This window comes from Ornithorhynchus anatinus, chromosome X1 (genome assembly GCF_004115215.2).
Source record: "Ornithorhynchus anatinus isolate Pmale09 chromosome X1, mOrnAna1.pri.v4, whole genome shotgun sequence".
Taxonomy (NCBI): domain Eukaryota; kingdom Metazoa; phylum Chordata; class Mammalia; order Monotremata; family Ornithorhynchidae; genus Ornithorhynchus; species Ornithorhynchus anatinus.
Genome location: NC_041749.1, coordinates 54,782,321 through 54,795,826, shown reverse-complemented (window position 1 = coordinate 54,795,826; position 13,506 = coordinate 54,782,321). Strand labels below are relative to the sequence as shown.

General features: G+C 51.2%; 1 protein-coding gene across 1 annotated transcript in view; it reads left to right on the top strand.

Annotated features, from left to right (window-relative positions):
* Positions 1 to 13,506, top strand: part of PLXND1 (plexin D1) — a 155,141-nt gene that overhangs the window by 54,659 nt on the left and 86,976 nt on the right. The window contains exons 4-6 of the mRNA XM_029050663.1: positions 9,357 to 9,457; positions 9,956 to 10,085; positions 12,872 to 13,049. Of these exons, the coding sequence (XP_028906496.1) occupies positions 9,357 to 9,457; positions 9,956 to 10,085; positions 12,872 to 13,049 (409 nt within the window). The remainder of the gene's footprint in view (positions 1 to 9,356; positions 9,458 to 9,955; positions 10,086 to 12,871; positions 13,050 to 13,506) is intronic.

Sequence of the window (13,506 nt, the reverse complement as noted above, 5' to 3'; positions counted from 1 at the left end):
GCGAGGGAATGGGGTCCGATGCGCATGTGGAGGGGGTGGCACTTGCGAGGAGGTAGGAGATCTCCTCTGAAGGTACTTCTGGGAAGGATGGGAAAGTTGAAAAGGGGGCTGAGAGGATGGGGGATGGAGGAGAGGGAGGGGTGATTTGGGGGAGCTCAGATCTGATGGTGTGAAATTTTCCTAATGAAGTAGGTGGCCAGATCACTGATGGGGATGGGGGAAGGGGAGGGACGGGGGGCCTGAGGAGGTAGTTAAATGTCCAGAGTAACTGCAGAGGGTGATGGGCATGGGTGTCAATAAGGAAAGTGAAATACTTTTGCTGGGCAGAGGGGAGGGCAGAGTTAAGGCAATAAAGGACAAACTTGAAGTGGACAAGGTCGGCCTGATGTTTAGATTTCTGCCAGCTGCGTTCAGTGGTTTGAGCATAAGAGTGAAAGAGGCGGAGAGTGCAGGTGATCCAGGGCTGTGGGTTAGTGGTGTGAGAGCAACAAAGGGATAGGGGAATGAGTGAGTTGAGTTGAGTAGAGAGGGTGGAGTTGAGAGCATCTGTTTGGTCATCAAGAGTGGGTAGAATGGGTATGGAGGCTAGGTGGGGTGTGATGTGCTGAGAGAGATGGATGGGGTCGAGAGAGTGGAGGTCTTTGTGGGGGAATAAAAAAGATTTACGGGGAGGAGGAGTGTGGAAGAGGACACAAGTGAGAAGGTTGTGGTCAGAGAGAGGGATTTCAGAGCTGGTGAGGGTGGAGATTGTGCAGCGGTTAGAGATGATGAAATCAATTGTGTGTCCAAGTTGATGGGTGGGGGAGGTGTGGTGGAGCAGGAGGTCGGCAGAGTTGAGTAGGGATAGAAGGTGGGCGGCGGAGTCACCGTTTATTGAGTGCTTACTGTGTGAAGAGCACTGTACTAAGCACTTGGGAGAGTACAATATAACAGAATTGGTAGACACATTCCCTGCCCACGACAAGCTTACAGCCCACAGGGGGAGACAGACATCAAAATGAATAAATAAATTACACATAGGTACATAAGAGCTTTGGGGCTGAGGTTATGGGTTATGACCAGATAGCAACTATTTACGTAGCATGAAGATTTCAGCAGCAACAGTAGTTGTACGACAGAATCTTAAACCAGATCTGGGAATAAATGCACTATCCCTGATCGTGCACTTGGGTTTTTTTTGTGTTTGTTGGGGGAAGTGGGGGGTTAGGATTGTTTTTTAATTGTATTTAAGCACTCACTATTAGCCAGGCACTATACTAAACACTGAGGTAGATATAAGATAATCAGGTAGGACACAGACCATGTCCCACAAGGGGCTCACAGCTTTAGCCCAGGGTTTCCTGCCCCCCCAGTATACTGTTTTGTTTCCCATAGCAGCTCCTCTTTGGGCCTCTTCCCTAGTCTCTGCCTGTCTACCCCTACTCTTCTGGCTCTGGAGTTTTTAACTTTTCTGGCTCTGGGCTTCTTACTCAATTCATCTCTTGAAATGGGCTGTGGTCCAGTTGATGTCATCAGGTTAGTGACTGACATCCTGCGTAAAATAGCTTTCCCTCTGAGAGGATCCTAAAGAGTCAGCAGATTGCCAGCTTCAGAGCTTCCCAGAAACATCTGGCAATTTCCACCTACATTCAGTTCTTTCAGAACACGTGCTTTCACTATGTGTTTTGGATAGAATGCAATGGCATGCTCAGGGAAAGTTCTTCTGACAGCTTTCGTCTGCCTGGATACAGCATGACATGGTGTCTTTCATTCAATAGTATTTATTGAGCACTTACTATGTGCAGAGCACTGTACTAAGCGCTTGGGATGAACAAGTCGGCAACAGATAGAGACAGTCCCTGCCGTTTGACGGGCTTACAGTCTAATCGGGGGAGACGGACAGAAGAACAATGGCAATAAACAGCGTCAAGGGGAAGAACATCTCGTAAAAATAATGGCAACTAAATAGAATCAAGGCGATGTACAATTCATTAACAAAATAAATAGGGTAACGAAAATATATACAGTTGAGCGGACAAGTACAGTGCTGTGGGGATGGGAAGGGAGAGGTGGAGGAGCAGAGGGAAAAGGGGAAAATGAGGCTTTAGCTGCGGAGAGGTAAAAGGGGGATGGCAGAGGGAGTAGAGGGGGAAGAGGAGCTCAGTCTGGGAACGCCTCTTGGAGGAGGTGATTTTTAAGTAGGGTTTTGAAGAGGGAAAGAGAATCAGTTTGGCGGAGGTGAGGAGGGAGGGCGTTCCAGGACCGCGGGAGGACGTGACCCAGGGGTCGACGGCGGGATAGGCGAGACCGAGGGACGGTGAGGAGGTGGGCGGCGGAGAAGCGGAGCGTGCGGGGTGGGCGGTAGAAAGAGAGAAGGGAGGAGAGGTAGGAAGGGGCAAGGTGATGGAGAGCCTTGAAGCCTAGAGTGAGGAGTTTTTGTTTGGAGCGGAGGTCGATAGGCAACCACTGGAGTTGTTTAAGAAGGGGAGTGACATGCCCAGATCGTTTCTGCGGGAAGATGAGCCGGGCAGCGGAGTGAAGAATAGACCGGAGCGGGGCGAGAGAGGAGGAAGGGAGGTCAGAGAGAAGGCTGACACAGTAGTCTAGCCGGGATATAACGAGAGCCCGTAATAGTAAGGTAGCCGTTTGGGTGGAGAGGAAAGGGCGGATCTTGGCGATATTGTAGAGGTGAAACCGGCAGGTCTTGGTAACGGATAGGATGTGTGGGGTGAACGAGAGGGACGAGTCAAGGATGACACCGAGATTGCGGGCCTGAGAGACGGGAAGGATGGTCGTGCCATCCACGGTGATAGGGAGGTCTGGGAGCGGACCGGGTTTGGGAGGGAAGATGAGGAGCTCAGTCTTGCTCATGTTGAGTTTTAGGTGGCGGGCCGACATCCAGGTGGAGACGTCCCGGAGGCAGGAGGAGATGCGAGCCTGAAGGGAGGGGGAGAGGACAGGGGCGGAGATGTAGATCTGCGTGTCATCTGCGTAGAGATGGTAGTCAAAGCCGTGAGAGCGAATGAGTTCACCGAGGGAGTGAGTGTAAATGGAGAACAGAAGAGGGCCAAGAACTGACCCTTGAGGAAATCCAACAGTTAAAGGATGGGAGGGGGAGGAGGCTCCAGCGAAGGAGACCGAGAATGATCGGCCAGAGAGGTAAGAGGAGAACCAGGAGAGGACAGAGTCCGTGAAGCCAAGGTGAGATAAGGTATGGAGGAGGAGGGGATGGTCGACAGTGTCAAAGGCAGCAGAGAGGTCAAGGAGGATCAGAATGGAGTAGGAGCCATTGGATTTGGCAAGAAGGAGGTCATGGGTGACCTTAGAGAGAGCAGTCTCGGTAGAGTGGAGGGGACGGAAGCCAGATTGGAGGGGGTCTAGGAGAGAATGGGAGTTAAGGAATTCTAGGCATCGATTGTAGACGACTCGTTCTAGGATTTTGGAAAGGAAGGGTAGTAGGGAGATAGGACGATAACTGGAGGGGGAAGTGGGGTCAAGAGCGGGTTTTTTTAGGATGGGGGAGACGTGGGCATGTTTGAAGGCAGAGGGGAAGGAGCCATTGGCGATTGAGTGGTTAAAAATAGAAGTTAAGGAAGGGAGGAGGGCAGGGGCGATGGTTTTAAGAAGGTGAGAGGGAATGGGGTCCGAGGCGCAGGTGGAGGGGGTGGCACTTGCGAGGAGGGAGGAGATCTCCTCTGAGGATACTGCAGAGAAGGATGGGAAAGTAGGGGAGAGGGTTGGTGGGGGGGAGGGGAAAGGAGGAGGGGTGACTTTGGGGAGCTCAGACCTGATTGTGTTGATTTTCGTGAGGAAATGGGTGGCCAGATCATTGGGGGTGAGAGATGGGGGAGGGGGAGGAACAGGGGGCCTAAGGAGAGAGTTAAAGGTCCGGAACAATTGGCGGGGGTGACGGGCATGGGTGTCGATGAGGGAGGAGAAGAAGTTTTGCCTGGCGGAGGAGAGGGCAGAGTTAAGGCAGGAAAGGATAAATTTGAAGTGTGTGAGGTCGGCTTGGTGCTTGGACTTTCGCCAGCAGTGCTCAGCAGCTCGAACATAGGAGTGTAGGAGGTGGACAGAGGAGGTGATCCAGGGCTATGGGTTAGTGGAGCGAGAGCGGTGGAGGGAAAGGGGGGCGAGAGAGTCGAGATGAGTAGAAAGGGTGGAGTTGAGAGCGGCGACCTGATCATCGAGAGTGGGAAGTGAGGACAGGGCGGCAAGGTGAGGAGAGATGCTTTTGGAAAGACTAATGGGATCGAGAGAGCGGAGGTCTCTGTGGGGCAGTAGCGAAGATTTGCAGGGGGAGGGAGTGTGAGAGATGAGGCAGGTGAGAAGGTTATGGTCAGAGAGAGGGATTTCAGAGTTGGTGAGGGAGGAGACAGTGCAGCAGTAGGAGATGACGAGATGGAGGGTGTGACCGAGTCGGTGAGTGGGCGTGGTATGGTGGAGGAGGAGGTCGGCAGAGTCGAGGAGGGATAGCAGGCGGGCGGCAGAGGAGTCGTCGGGTACATCCGTATGGATGTTGAAGTCTCCGAGGATCAGAGTGGGCAGAGAGAAGGAGAGAAGGAAGGTGAGAAAGGGGTCAAGGTGGTTGAAGAAGTCGGAGGTGGGACCGGGAGGGCGGTAGATGACAGCGACAAGTATCTGGAGGAGGTGGTAGAGGCGAATGATATGGGCTTCGAAGGAGGGGAAGGAGAGGGAGGGGGGAGGAGGGATAGTGCGGAAGCGGCAATGGGGTGAGAGGAGGAAGCCGACGCCTCCTCCCTTACCGGTGAGTCTGGGGGAGTGGGAGAAGGAGAGGCCTCCGCTGGAGAGAGCGGCGGCGGAGACCGTGTCTTCGGGAGAGAGCCACGTTTCCGAAAGGGCGAGGAGGAGGAGAGAGCGGGAGAGGAAAAGGTCATGGATGAAAGGTAGCTTGCCTGTAATAGAGCGGGGGTTCCAGAGGCCACACTTGAAAGTAGCTGTGGGTGCAAGGGGAGGAGGGGGGGAAGGGCGGGGGGAGGGGAGGGTTTGGATGGGAAGGAGGTGGCGGGGCCCTGGACGGGGAGAGGGGGATGAGGGGTGGCGGTGGGACAAGAGGACTGGGATGGGGCATGGGTGGGGAAGAGAGAAGGGGGTAGGGGGTGAAGAGGGGGTTTGGTGGGGGGAAGAGTAGGGGGAGGGGGAAGAGGGGTAGCGCTGGTAAAGTGGGGTTCTAGGGCGGGAGAGGGGAGGGGGGGAGGAGACAGAGGAGAGAGCGGGAAAGAGCTGAGCGAGAGAGGGGAAGGGGAAGGGGAGGATAGGAAGGGGCGGGAGGGGGGAGGGGGGGAGGAGGGACATGTCGAGGCCAGAGAGGTGGGTGGCAGCACTGACAACAATAAACAATAATAAACGAAATCGGTAATATAGCAACATGATACAGTATGATACAATACAGTAGTGCTAATATAGCAACATGATACAGTATGATACAATATAGTCGTGTTAATAAAAGGGGTGATGATCAGGGTCGGGGGTAGACTCGATTAAGGGGCGACCTGATCAAATTCAAAGTCTGACGACAATAAACAATGACAAGCGAGATCGCTAATATAGCAACATGCTACAGTAAGACACACTACAATAGTGTTAATAAGCAGGCGATGACCAGGGTCGGGGGACGAGCCGACCCTACCCGATCAGACTCAAAGTCAAGCGGCCAGCGGCCGAGAGAATCCCAGAGCTCATGACCAAATGTCCCTGTGGCGGCGGGGGGGCCCTGAGGTTGTCCGGGGTGGGTGGCGGCCGTGGGCGGCGGCTAAGGTAAGGTAACATGGTGAGAACAAGGACGTCGTCGCCCGGGGCGGGGGCGGGAGAGATGAATCACCTCAAGAGGGAAGAGGGAGTGAGGCCTTCCCAAAATGGCCGCCTCAGGCAGAGTGGGGGCTTCCCAAAATGGCCACCTCGGGCGGAGTGGGGGAGCGGTTGGGGAGCACAATGTCCCCGGGCCCGAGCAGGGGGACACAATGTCCCCCGAGGACACAATGTCCTTGGGGCCGAGAAGGGGAGCACAATGTCCCCAGGATCGAGAAGGGGAGCGCAATGTCCCTGGGCCCGAGCGGGGCGGGGGGGGGGGGGTGGACTGGAAGCTGGTGGCTGGGGGTCTGTGGGGGCGAAGATCCTTAGTGTCGGAGTTCCCGAGCGGGGGTGCGGAGGTCCAGGTTGCGAAAGGCTGAGGCGGGCGCGGGTCCGGACGGTCCGAGGCTCAGCTCCCCGGTGGAGGCGGAGGAAGCGCAGATGAGTCGGCGAGCGGCAGGTGAAGGGGGGCTTGTCGGGAATCGGGGCCGGGCGGGCCGAGGCTGCGCCTCAGGGGAGCAGAGATCCCGAGCCCACGAGGTAATGGCTCCAAGGGTCCGGGCGATGACAAGGCTCAGCTTCCCGGGAGAGGGGGGTGGTCTCGGCGTGGATGAGTCGGCGGTCGGCGGCCAAAAAGCCGCTAAAGTCGGCGGTCGGTGGCCAAAAGGCTGCTAAAGAGCTAGGCTGGAAACGGGGGGCAGGCAGCCCAAGGAACCACCGCCTGGGAGGAGAGCTCCCGAGTCCATGTGGTGGTCGATTCAGCCCCAGGGGAGCAGAGATCCCGGGTTGTGTGCATGGCATCAAACTTGGGTTGATTACTATGACATAAGTTTTCCTTAATGAGGAATTCTAGAAGAACCCAGAAGTGCTATAGAAGAACCATGCACTAGTGTTCTCCACACAGTAAGTGTTCAATAAATACCATCTGATTGATTGACTGACCATCACAGGCTCCCTTTATATATCTGCCCACGCTCATCCTGCAAATTCACACAAGAGCACTCCCTTTCTGGGAGAGGTGAGTTAGGAGACAACCACATAAGGATCCAGCCCTTGGAGTAATTAAATATCGCATGAGGACTCTGTGTGGTGGCTTCTAGAACATATTAGGAAAAGACATTCCCATAAGGGAAGGCTTATCCCTTTCTGTGAGAAAGCTGGGGGTTGGAGGGTAATGATGGATGTGAGAATGCAGTCAAATAGAGAACAGGGTGAAATGCAGGGAGAGGTTATGTCTGGTTAAGTGGTGGGAGTTTGTATAAAACTGTGGTTTTGCATAGATCTGACCACATGTGCTTCCACTCAGTCAGAAAGTACACAGGATCAGGGACAGAGAGTGAATTGTGTAGCCAGCCCATCTTGGTGCTCCTCATTCCACAGAATATTCCAGGTTGCTTTCTCTCCCAATATCACGCTGCCAATCCAGAAACCTCAACAGGTATGTGTAGGTGTAGGCCACACGCTCTTTGAGGGTAGAGATCATATCTACTAACTCTGTTGTACTCTCAAAGCGCTTAGTACAATGCTCTGTGAACATAAGTGCTCAATAAATACCACTGATTGATGGGGACTAGGGTCTGTATGCTATAAGTCCTGAGGCAGAGAGAAGAAAAGGAATTAACAAGAGGAAAAACAGCTGCTCACCTTCTGGATGTACGTCACACTTCCCTAGGAACATTTGGAAATAGAAGAAAGCATGGTCAGGTGGGTTCGTGGCATTTATCCATGTGGTCATGGGCACCATGAACCAGTGGTTTAGGCATACCTGTGAAATAGGGACATGAGTCCATTCACCCTTATCCCAGGACAAATGAAGTAAATGAGAAAATATAGATTATTCCAGTATTGCAAGAGGCTTTTTGTTATTTATTTAATCCTCACATCACTCCACTGGGGAAATTATGGCACAGAGTTGGGGAGAGGACAGGGGTCTTGCCTGTTTAGTTTTGAACAGAACCCATCTAAGTGCCATGTGCAGGTGCACACTTAATCAACAGTGTTTAAAGACAATGAAGTGCCTTGCTCAAATGCAGTAAGTGGATAGGGGAATTAGAACTGGGACTCCGAAATACAGCCAACTCTTGATTACTGCCAATGATAGGGCACAGGGTTAGTGTGCATAATTGAAATGCACAGATAATCCAGAAACCCCATTGTAACTCCAGCCTACTCTACCACCAATCATTTTACAAGGGCTTTAACAAACTGAGAGCAGCTGGAGATCTATCAATCAGTGGTGTGCAGAGCACTGTACTAAACAATAAGGAGAGTACAATACACCAGAGTTGGTAGATATGTTCCCTGACCACAATGAGCTTACAGTCTAGAGGGGGAGACAGACAATATAAGTAAGCAGCATGGGGTAGTGGATAGAGCATGGGCCTGAGAGTCAGATGACCATGGGTTCTAAGCCCGGCTCTGCCACTTGTCTGCTGTGTGATCCTGGCCAAGTCATTTCACTTCTCTGTGCCTCAGTTACCTCATCTGTAAAATGGGGATTGAGACTCTGAGCCCCACATGGGACAAGGACTTTGACCAACTTGATTTGCTTGTATCCACCTCACTACTTAGTAGAGTGTCTGGCACATAGTAAGCACTTAACAAATACCCTCATCATCAATATTATTATTATTGCCTGTTTACTTGTTTTGATGTGTCTCCTCCCTTCTAGACTGTGAGCCCATCGTGGCCAGGGATTGTTTCTCTTTGTTGCTGAATTGTACTTTCCAAGAGCTTAATACAGTGCTCTGCACACAGTAAGCACTCAATAAATATGACTGAATGAATTGAATGAATGAATGAATGAATATTATTATTATCATTTTTAATAACTTATGGATATGTACATAACCTTTAGGATCAGTGCAAGTAAGCATTGAAATGATCACACAAGGCAAAAGGCAAAGCGAAATGTTCAGATAATCCACCCACTGGCCCCATCAATCGTATTTATTGAGCTCCTACTGAGTGCAAAGCACTGTACTAAGTGTTTGGAAAAGTTCCAATACAGACCCATTCCCTGCCCAAGACGAGTTTACAGTCTAAAGGGGGAGCCAGCCATTTAAAGAAATAAATAAATTAGGGATATGGACAAAAGTGCTGTGGGGCTGAAGGAGGAGCGAATGAAGGGTGCAAATCCAAGTGCAAGGGCAATGCAGAAGGGAGTGGGAGAAGGGGAGATGAGGTCTTAGGGAAGGCCTCTTGGAGGAGACGTTCCTTCAATAAGGCTTTGAAGATGGCGAGAGGATTATTCATCCTTTGAATAATCAAGACTTGGCTGTATATACTCTCGGGGATGGGTGGTACTTTTGAACAGACAAAGGCCAAGGATTTGGCAGTCATGTGACTGCCTCTCCCCCCCCCCCCCCCCCAACTACCCGCTTCACTTTCCCTCTGGCCATGCTAGCCGGCTGCACAGAATCTCCCCTCAGCCCAGAGGCCAAGCAGTTCATCTCCTCACGGAGACACAGTCCTGATCCACACTGGAAGGAGGATGAGCCCTGTAAGCTCTGGGTGTTCCAGTAGTGTTTCTTGGGCATGACGGTTGCCTGTGTTCCTGGTTGCAGATGGCCCGGGTGAAAGTCGCGGTTTGTGACCAATACACCACCTGCACAGATTGCCTGGCTGCGGCTGATGCTTACTGTGGATGGTGCACTATGGAGACCAGGTAGGGAATCCTGCTGCTTTCTGAGAAAGTGAATGCATCATCCTGCTTCTCCTCTTTCTTTCCTGTTTCCATCCGTCTCACCTTCAACCCTGTGTTACAGAGGAGGAAACTGAGGTGCAGAAAGGGCAAGTGGCTTCCCCAGAATCCCTTAGAAAAGCAGTTACAGGGTTGGGATGGGATCTCAGAGCACCCCAAGTCCCAGGCCTCATCTCACCCCACTGGGTGATGCTGCTTCTCTGACACAATCACTTGGGAAGTTCTCACCAGGCTGTAATTCAGCCCTGGTTTCCCACTCTCTGCTTGAGAGAGGTCAGGCCTCCCTATGGCCTTAGGGTGAGCCCTGACTGTGGCTTGTCTGGCAAACAGATATCGGAGTCGAGACCCTCTTCGTAGAGTTTGAGTAGGGGGAAGACAAACTCACATTTTCTCTGGTGAGCCTGATGGTATCTTCCCCCCAGCCAGCTCCCTCACTTTTCCCCCTACCCCATTCTGTTCCAGGTGTTCCTTGCAGCACGAGTGTGCCAACTCTAGTGAGCTACACTTCTGGACCAGTGCCAGTGAGGGGGTGCAACGGTGCCCGTCTATGTCCATCCTGCCCTCAGAAATCAACATTGACCAGGAGTACTCGGTGAGCCCAGTGAGGCGAGCGAGAAGTAGATCCTGGATCCTGTGCTCCTGGAGCTTTCTCAGCTGAGAGCTAGCTAGGCACACCCTCTGGAGGCAGCTCTGTCATCTAGCGATTGAGGCTCCAGGCTAGTGAGGTCTCTGTAGCTTCTTTATTGTAGGACCCGGTCAGGGGAGGTCCCAGGGCAACTTTGGGGATAGGGAGCGGGAGGGAATCAATGGATAGTGTTTATTGAGTGCTTACCCTGTGCAGAGCACTGCATACTAAGCACTGGAGAGAGTACAGTAGAGGTAGAAAACATGGTCCTTGCCTGCTATTGAGGAGCTTACACTCTAGGGGGAAATGTCCAGGACATAAGAAGGAGCTAAATGGGGCCCTTTCAAATGAATTGTCAAAGAATCAGTGGTGTCCCATGGGAGCAGTGACCGTTCAGATGTGGTCTCTGGCTTCCAGGGATTCAAACTCATCAGGAAAGGGCCTGGGAGCTAAGTGAAGTGGCAACAGGAGATAGGGAAGGCCAGTAGGAAAAAGCCACCTCACCCTTCCTGAACCACAGGAACTCAGGGAAGTTTCTACGTAAATTACTGCTGCCGCCATAGGAGAAGACTGCAGGGAGACTCGATCCCAGGGCATCAAGGTAGAGTCAAACCCCAAAGGGGCAGTGGAGTTTCCTCAACTGTTTTCTCCAGAGTGGGCCTTTCCAAGGTTATTCATTCGGTCGTATTTATTGAGCTCTTACTGGGTGCAAAGCACGGTAGCCTAGGAGGCCTTAGACCCAGGGCCCCTGCTCACCCCTCCCCCAACCCCACCCTTGCTCCCCAATATACCACCCTCCAGCATCAGTGGAAGCACTGCATCTCTCTCCTCCCTGATCTTTTCCCACCAGAGAAATGGGTGGGCCTTTAGGTCCCTGGTTTGTTTAAGTAAAGACAACAAACAGTGACAAAACTGAGCAAAAAACCCCTCTTTCCCCCAAATCCAAGGCCTTTCTTCTCATAAGTTTATCAAAAAAAATTTTTTTTCAGATATAATCTTATCCATCCTCTAAGGGATGAGTCAGAAATGTGTACTTTTTATATGGTATTTGTTAAGCACTTACTCTGTGCCAGGCACAGTACTAAGCACTGGGGTAGATGCAGATTAATCTGGTTAGACATAGTCCCTGTGCCACATAAGGTCTCATGGTTTTAATCCCCAATTTTACAGATGAGGGCACTGAGGCACAGAGAAGTGAAGTGACTCGCCCAGGCTCACACGGCAGACAAATGGTCATTCTATGCTACAGCTGGAGAAACTATGGCTCTAAAAGGTTACGTGACTTGGGTCCCACAGTGAGTTTGTGACGAAGCTGGGACTAAAATCCAAGTCTCCTGATTTAACCACTAGACAGATTAAGGAGGAACAGACTAGAAGATCACAGGCCAAAATCTGAAGTAGCAATTCCAGAGTCCAGAAGATGCTGTCTTAAAAAATCACTGACCACAAGTCTGGTTTACTCTACTCCCTGTGTTGAAGCCACAGCACGTTCGTGTCTGCGATGATACAGCTGTTGACCCACTGGGCCAGTGGCTGAAGTAAATTCTGAGAAGGAGACATTAAGTCCAAGATGATTGCATGAGCTTTGGAGCTTTGAGTCAGCCTAGAGTTAATTATCTTGGGCTGGGCTTTCTCACAGGGAATGGCCATTCCCTAATTTAATTCTTCCCAAGATGGGAAAGCAGTTGGCCTATCACACTTCTGCATTCTACTCCGAGGTGAAATCAATATTTATGCAGGTCAACCTGGTGGAGGGCGACAACAAATCGTGAACAATAGTCTCTATCTCAAGTCCAGTAGCAAATAGTCTCGGCATTTTGGGTTGTCCAAAAATGTAGTCGTCCATATTTGCAAAATCCTCAAATGGCCACCTGCTATTTTGCATTAAAGGGAACATGAGCTGATACTCAGGAAGCTGCTGGGTGACATGTTTTTTTCTCACTTTTTCTTTCTGTGAGAAAGGGACAGTTCCTCAGCTCTCCACTGTGCTGCTGTAAAACCTCTCTCGTGGGCTATCATTCTCTGAAGTCGTGCTGTCTGTACCAAATAAGAAAACGCTGGCACTGGGCAGTATTTTATCTAATAGTTGCTAAAAGCTTTTTTTAAAAAAAAAAAGGAAGAAAAAAGATTTTGGTTGATGGTCCTCAATGTAAAAATGCCTCATAAATCCAAATTAATAATATCAATCATTTCATAGGTCCAGGGATGCATCATAGTTGCTGTCTGCAATCACGTTAACCGTGCGGAAAATGTTTATTTATGGAAAAGTCCAGCTAGAGTAGCCCTATTGCAAATAAGAAGTTAAGGCATTAAAGACACCATCCATATTCTTCTCCCTCTCTCTTGAAGATGGAAGGGGCCTTGAGTCCCCAGGAGGACTCCTGATTTTTGCTAGGTGACACAGGAGAAGTGGGATTACAACCCCAGTTGTCAAGAGTTGTAAGACCACTGCCTCAGTCAGCGTTCTAGGACTCATTTAGTTTGGGTTTCATGAGTTCTGGGATCCAGGACCCCTCTATGGTGAGGGTAGATAGATGAACCTCCTGGGCTCCCTGCTCAGTGATTGCTTAAGGGGTGGGTATGGGGACCTGGCACCTTTGCCTTCACCATTAATGCCTGCTCCTTTTCCCTCTTGAGATGCAGAAAAGATCACTAGAGGCCTCTTCCAACCAGCTGTGCCACAGGGGTCAGCTTCTCTAGGCGGGCCAAAGGTCCCCGCTCTCTGGATCTGAGTGTTATGTCTGCACTTGCAGGGCATGATCATTCAGATCAATGGGAACATGCCAAGTCTCAGCGGGATGGAGATGGTGTGCGACTATGGGAACAACATCTACACCATGGCCAGAGTCCCCAGCTCAGACTTTAGTCCTCAGATGGCTTACTGCAACTTCCTCCCAAGGGACCGCTACCCAGTCTTTCCTCCGAACCAAGGTAGGCCCCGGAGAGTCGCGAGGCAGCTCTCACCGAGGTCCATCACCAAAGCAGGGGAAAAAGGGCAGTAGGGGGAATTCTTAGATTCTGGGTAGTTACTTTCCAGGCAGCACTTGGCGAAGAGAGAGGCTGACAGGCCCTGGGAGCAAACCAAACATAACATGAAAATCCCCACGGTGAGGCAGCAAGGACTCCAAATCTGTCCCTGCTTTCTGCTGAGAGTTGCCAAGCAACATGAACGATCCAGCCTCTGTTGCTGGGGGATTAGTTATGTCAGTTTGGGTGTCTGCTCTGCTGTTTTTCTGGCCTGGTTGCCTGACTGAAATTTCTGGGTTTGGTTTCAGGATGTTTTTCTCCCCGCTGCTGTTCCCTTTTTCATTCCCTTCCAGCAGTCGGAGAAGGGAAAAGAGAAATCCAATCTGGGTCATTCTCCTTCTCTGTCTTAAGACAGCATTCA